This window comes from Athene cunicularia (genome assembly GCF_003259725.1).
Source record: "Athene cunicularia isolate RWA chromosome 17 unlocalized genomic scaffold, athCun1 chr17_part1, whole genome shotgun sequence".
Lineage (NCBI taxonomy): Eukaryota > Metazoa > Chordata > Aves > Strigiformes > Strigidae > Athene > Athene cunicularia.
The window spans coordinates 3,391,358-3,398,460 of NW_020799122.1; the positions used below are offsets into that span (position 1 = coordinate 3,391,358).

Genomic DNA, 7,103 nt, shown 5'->3' on the forward strand with positions numbered 1-7,103 from the left:
GGGTTTTGCTAAAATGACAAGCACCGTTCTTGACCCCCAGAACTGACACAACTTTTTTTGCCTATGCACTTTATAGGTTCTCCGTGGTTTTTGTTATTAAAACAACATTCCCTTAAACAGCCACACCTTTAAAGATCTGGATTCTGTTTAAGTCACAAAGACACACTACTGTCACATAGGAGATGACAATCTCAGATGGCGGGTGGCTGAAGGCAAAGAGGAGGCAAGAAGCAAGAGCGGCAGAGGAGCAGAGATCCTGCTCCCAGGTTCAGCAAACGCAAACCTGCGATCCCCTGCAAGGGTGACATCCTTTAGTCACAAACCTTACTGGCATAATTTAATTACATCTTCAGACTACAGTCAGGAGGGAAAAAAGCTAAGACAAAAATACTACTCACTAAAGACACAAACCATAGGAGCACTCTGGTTTCATGGTCCATGGTCAGAACCCCATTTATTAAACATTATAAACTTATCAATGTACACCATTTCCTATATACAAATCAAGTTTATCAATTTTAAAAAGTGCTGTTTGAAATTAGGTTTTATTTAAAGCACAAGGTAATCGGAATTGCATCTTAATTGAGAGTGAATCAGTTCACGAGTAGCATTGAGAACACAAACACATCGACGGGGGCACAAGACACCTTTTAAGTCTTAATGTTGATTTACTGAAAACTTTGAGGAGAAACATTCAGCTTATTTTATACAAACAGTACATAGTGCTTCCATCATCTCTATTAAAATTAAGAATACAGTTTAATCCTTTTAAAGCAAGGTACTTGGAAAACTTCTATTTTAAAATACCAGCCTATTTACCTATTCCAAACAAAAAGGCCCAAATCCTGCAACTGAATCAAGGCAGACAAAAATATATGCCTGTGTAGACGAACCGCAGGCACGTGAGCTAAGTAAAAAACACTTTTCCAGGGTATCCTACCACAAAAATGAGATGATCTAGCATAATGATCTTTTAAACAAACCAACCAACCCACCCAAGGACTATAAAAAGGTGGCCAGACAGTAAGAAATGTCAAGTGACCACTATAAACATGTTTAAAATGTAACTGCACAACAGTATAAACACACAAAGGATGTTGTTTATTTCTCTACATGCCACAGTTACTTGTTCTACTCTATGCTATGCCGTAGCTTGCCAATATTCCGCAAATGCCATCACACCAGGGGATACTACGTGATACCGGATCCTTTCTTGACCGCGTTTGCTCCATTTTGCAACATTCTGAAGTGACTGAGAAACAAAGTGATACTGAGTGGTAGTTTGGCTGAGAGAAGTTCTGTAGAAGACTAGATAAAGAGAGTATCAGATCAATTCACAGGGACAAAGATGTAAGAACAAACTACTCAAAGGACTTCACTACACACAAATGAAAAGGAAAGAACCAGCCAACAGCTTAAATTCACACTTTTTGGATTTTTTCAGTGAAACCAGCGTGGGGGCACTTTATTTTTTTTTGTGATATGATCGTGCTACTTCCATCCCATTTAAAGTCAGTCCAAATAAAAAAGATAACAGTGAAAAATTGCTTTATTCTGGCTGCTGGAAACGGAGGCAGAGAAAGCGCTACCAGCGTGAAAGAACAGTGCTGAAAATATCCTTGGCGTTTATATTAGGAACTTCCTACAGCAAACCTAGCTTTGTTCTATTGCACAAAAATTGTAAATGAAAACAAAAAGTTCACAGAAACGTAGCATTTTAGAAACCACTTTTGAAAAAAGGTAAGTAAGGGCACTCAATTCAAGAAAGTTCATCCAGGAAACCAAAAGCCAGCTCTGGGTGACTGCAGGGCATCCAAATGGAGACTTGAGAATAACGAGGAATTGTTTCAGCCTTGCAGGCCCAGCAGTACATAAATCTAGCAAAATCCAAAGAAATCATGTTGTCTGAACAGACACAGCTCCTTCACTTTTCTCAAAATGCCATCAATTGTGCTTGGAATCATCTGCCAGCGGGAGGGTTCGGGTATTCCAAAGGTACTTCCAGCAGCTGCTGAGATCGCTTTACACAGGACGTGCAGACAGACTGATCCCACTTTATTGACCCCAATTTGCATTTGTATCTTCAAGGATAGATCCCCCCCCAACCTACAGCTGCGCTGACTTTGCTGGAATTCTGCTCACTGAACTCCCCCAACCGTCCTCGGGGTGGGAGAACTGAGACCCCAGCGTAAAACCGCGACACAGGATTGTCCTAAGGCAGCTCGGATGTGAACAGACGTCAGATAATCTGCTTCAAAAGCACAGCACTGCTATCAAATGCCGTGTTGTCCTAGGATCTCTTAACAGATTGACAAATATATTCTGCGTGCAAACAGGTTTCCTTTTGATATATGATTAGAGGCCTCATAATTTAAAGCGTGATTAGCCAGTATCTTCTTATCTACAGTAACTACAGCATCCTGTAGTAAATGCAAGCCCTAAAAATCATTATAAAAAATATTTCCTTAGAGCACTTTAAATAATTTACAAAATTCTACAAAAAACTATGTATGTTTATCCATGATATCCCTATTAAATAGAAGCATTTTTCACATTAGTGTGTATATGATATACAGATATCAGCATCTCCCACTGTCTCTCCTTCCATGTCTCAAGTTTGATCAAGGTAATTACAATGATAGTTATTTTCTAAAAAGACTGTTACTGTAAAAAAGGGGTACTTACATATTTGAAACATTTCTTTTCAAGGGGGAATCTGGGCAGTCCCCTGCGGGTATATCAGTAAATTTTGCACAGGTTTTGTCTAAAACTTCCTGTCCTTGGCCCACTTCACAAGCGGTTTCCCTATCCTGCAGGGCAGGTATTTTTCCTTCCAAACTGGAGCTGGATACCTGAATTTCTTCCTGCCTCTCACTGTCCTGGCAGATAATTTTTTCCTTCTTAATGCACAGCTGCCTACTGTTATCTGTACATGCTCCTCCACTAGTTTTATCCACTGTTACTGCTGTGACATTGAGTTCCTGCCGTGGGCAACCTAAACTTGGATCTGGCCCGTTGTCCTGCCGGTTATCCTCACCCTTCCTGCACACACATATGCTCTGCTGGGACGTGTCTCTGCTAACTTGATCTGCTTTTCCCACCGCCATACTGCGTTCAGGGCATGGGGGATCTAAATTTGAATCGGCCCAGCTGTCTCTGTGGGTATCTCCTTCCTCAATCCACATCTGCGTGTTCTCAGCTTTGCATGTTTCTCTGCAAACCTTATCGACTTTTACTGCTGCCACACTCTGCTCCTGCAAGGGGAGACTCGAGTGTGAATCCGAGGGGTTTCCCGAATCATCAGCTGTCCCGCAACCCTCTGCTTCCTCCCCGATATAAAAAGGAACAGCCTCCAATCTGTCACAGGTTTCTGCTACACGGGGACTTGACACTTCCGCTGCGAGCTTCTGAGAAGAACTGGATTCTTTTATCGCTGTCGTACTCTCCCCACTAAATTCACCTTTTGGCAAGGGGGCTCCTCTTCCCTGGCTGAGCACGTCTGTATCCTGGGAAGCGACCTCCGCTCCTAACGCACTGCTCTGGGCAAGCAAACGCTCTGCTTTCTGCCTTTTGTTCAAAAGCATGGATTTCTTCCTGTCCCGAGCATATTTGAGACCTGCAATAAATTTACTTGAGATTTTTAGGTGAAAGGTATTCTTTCTTTTAGATCTAGACTTTGCATTAATTACTTTTCGTACTTTACAACCTTCGCTTTTGCTGGTTTTAGGTGGGAGCGTTTTCTGCCCGGGCTCTGTATTAGGGACATCCTTTTTACCTGTTGTGTTTCCAGATAACTCACCACCAGCAACACCTTTAAGCCCCACCACACCTTGCTTAGCTTTTGACTGACCAGTAGTATGAAGATTAACATTCTCTGCAGCAGAAGCAGATCTCCCACTGCCATGTAACATTGCACTTTTCCCTTCTGTTCTCTGAGAGTTCTTCAACTCCTCAGTTTGCTGAGACACCACAGTCTTTTTACTCTGACCCAGCATGAGGTCAATCTCACTTTCAACCAGCTGTTGCTTTGCTTTTCCTTTATTAGTAGTTTGTTTGGTCACTCTCAGTAGGTCCAGAGTTGCATCATCTTTCAGTGCCTCGGAACTGCTTGCAGAGTCTTTAGCCTTCTCTGCCAAAAACTTCCTAATTTCTTGTTCGATGCTGTCATCGCTGTCCACTGAACTGCTGTCATCAGCATCTGACGCAGCTGTGAAAGCACTTTTTTTATTTTTGGCTACCTGCAGGTTATTCGGGTTTGAAACTGATTTAGGTTTATATCCTTTTTTAAGCTGCAAGTTAAACTCCAAGTTCTTCACGGTTTCTGGTTTTTCATTGGGAAGTTTGATATTTATGTTGTCTGGAGGATTTCTGATGGCATTCTCTTTCACAGCTTTTCTAGGTTTTGAGAGGCAGCTTTTCAGTAGCACAGGATTTTTACATTTGCACTCGTTTTGTTGGAGGCTACTAAATTCATCCAGCAACTGAGTTTCTGTCTCGCTAAATCTGACCCTCTTTTTGCACTGAGATTTCTGGTCCTTGGACTTCTTCTTTAATTTTCTTTTAGACCGTAAAAGGTCCTTGATAGCACTATCAAGGTCCTCATCACTATCCAGAGAACTGCTCTCATCATCCGAACCATCCCTCTCTTGAGTCTGGATGGTATTTTTCATAAGGTTTCTTGTGCTACTCTGAACCTGCATAAAAGGGTTTACAGAGTCCAAGGCCACACAACTGCCAAGTGATCCGGATAATTCGGAAGACACTGGCTGCTGCTGCCTAGTCTCTTTGCTACCGAGCCTTTGAGCATCACAGAGTGCTGCAGGGCTGCTCAGGGCACACTCCTCTTGGAGCACAGGAGATTTTGAGTAGTTACCTGGCTGGAAAAGTCCTGTCTCCAGCTGTACGGGTGGTTTTGATGCACCTTGTTTCGCTATTCTGCCTTCCCTTTTAAGTCTCCTTTTACGACTCAGAGATAGCTTCAGTGTTTTGGGAAGAGAAGGCTCAAGGGTACTGGTGAGGCTGTTTTGATCAGAAGGCAAAGGCATCTGGATTGAGTGTGACAGGCTGGGAGGCTTTGTTCCAAGGTTTTCTGACTGTGCTTTCAGAGCCAAAAAAGCCCTGATTTCTTGCTCTATACTATCATCACTGTCCACAAGGCTGCTGTCACTTTCGCAATGGGAGGAGGAGAGAAGCTGGGGAGAAAAGAAGGAGTCTGCAGCCAGTGATCTGTTGTCACTTCCCATTTGGGATGGCATGATGGTTTTGGAAATATCAAGGATCGCTTCGGCACACATGAGTTCTGCAGATGTGTCCGCTCTGCAAGAGGCCTGCAATGTGAGCTCGCAAGCAGCAATCTTATTTTCCGGAGGTGCAAAATGTCTAGCTTTTTTCAGTGGTTTAAACAGCTTGTTAAATTCATTGCTGGTACTTTCTAATTCTGTTGACTTTGAATTAATTTCTTTTCGCTTGTTGCTTACAGGGCTTTTATGGATTTCTGGTGAGGCACTTTTTGTTGAGCTAATTGTCAGGCTTGCGGAAATGTCCGCCATTCCCTTTGTATCAAATTGTTCCCTCTGCAAAGGGACACAGTCTGTTGCATGACCTGCCTCCTTCCTGATTTTCTCCAGCTGATAAAGCTGAATGGCTTCTTCAATGCCATCATCGCTACTCGAGTCAGACGTGGGGATACTCTCGTTCGTAAGCGCTCCCCTCGTCTCCCAGTAATTAGTTCCACTTTCTTCATTTTGCTCCACTAACCAGGGCTGGCTGGCAGTGCCCATTTCTAGGTACGCTTCGTTCACCTGGCTGAGATGACCAGGCTCTTCCTGGATTTTAGACTGCAAACACTTGGACTGAGTGCTGGTTTTCTGTAGCTTGGGATGGTGTCTCAAGAGGAGCGCATCACAACCTTGCTTTATAGCACCACAGTTTCTGTTTGGTGTTTCTTTGCTGCATTTTAGGACAGATGTCACATCGGAATCCTTTTTATCCTCCCCAGCCACACACTTACTAATTTCTTGCTGCTTCTTCTCGTTCAAGAACTGCACTATTTCAGCTTGTATGCTCTGTTCAAAAGAGTCATCGCTACTGATGCTCTGAGGGGAAGCAGGCTGTAGCCTTTTGCCAATGCCAAGGTGGTCAGACAGGTACTCTTCAGAGAGCATCTCCGCTTTGAATTTCACAGGGAGAAGGTTACTAGCCATTTCGTCCTGGGAGAATTCTCTTTTAAACCTTTTGTCTCTGCTTATATTCTCAGAACACTCCGCGTCCCTTTGTAACGACTGGTCACTTTTGCTTTTTGCTTTCAAGTACTCCTGGATGGCTTCCTCTATGCCTCGGTCGACGGAATCATCACTATCGGAATCAAGTAAGAGAGTCCCAAACCCCACATTCTCCTCCACTTCAGTGTCGTCCAAATCAGCAGGGCAACCACACTTGGTATATTGAGGATGCTTCCGTAGCAAAGTGGTGCTCGATGGGACTCTGTTACTGGTGCCTTTTTCTCCCTTTTGTTTCTTCTGCATAATACAATCATACTCATTGTTCATACCCAGGGGAGACTCTTGACTTTGCAGGTTGTTTATGATCATCTGAACTTTTGCACTTACAGAGGTTCCAGTGACATCCCCTTCAGATTCAGAGAAGCAAACGGGGTATCTACAATTCCTTGCTGGTCCAAAGGACTCCCATTTTGTCTGAAGAGCTACCAGAGGAGAAGCATTCATAAGGAACATTCTAGCAGACAACAGCAAAGTCCACAACGGAACAGTTTTTCAGACCGGTCTCTCTTCCATCCTACAATAAAGAGAAAGATATTTTTTTATTACGCATCTACCCTCTAGAAGTTCCATGTAATAATACTGGTAACATTATTGTACATTATTAACGCTCAGACTTACTGTGCCAGATAATCCCCAAGAGTTACTCCTCAACATCGCTTTAATGGGTAAATCAGTCACTACTGCCATTAAGGCTAAGACGCACCACTCATCATTTGTGGTTTCCAGTATTGTCTGGCACAACCATAATGCAACTCAGGTATTATCTTCACTTCCAAAACTCTTCCTGCCAAAACTTTTCACTGAAGGTCGTGCTCTCTTTTG

The 7,103-nt window shown here is 43.2% G+C and overlaps 1 protein-coding gene across 1 annotated transcript; it reads right to left on the bottom strand.

The window, feature by feature from the left end:
- Positions 1-405: 405 nt before the first annotated feature.
- Positions 406-6,791, bottom strand: PPP1R26 (protein phosphatase 1 regulatory subunit 26). The gene has a single exon (XM_026860717.1). The coding sequence runs from the start codon at positions 6,732-6,734 to the stop codon at positions 2,682-2,684; it is 4,053 nt and encodes a 1,350-aa protein (XP_026716518.1). The 5' UTR covers positions 6,735-6,791; the 3' UTR covers positions 406-2,681.
- Positions 6,792-7,103: the final 312 nt, after the last annotated feature.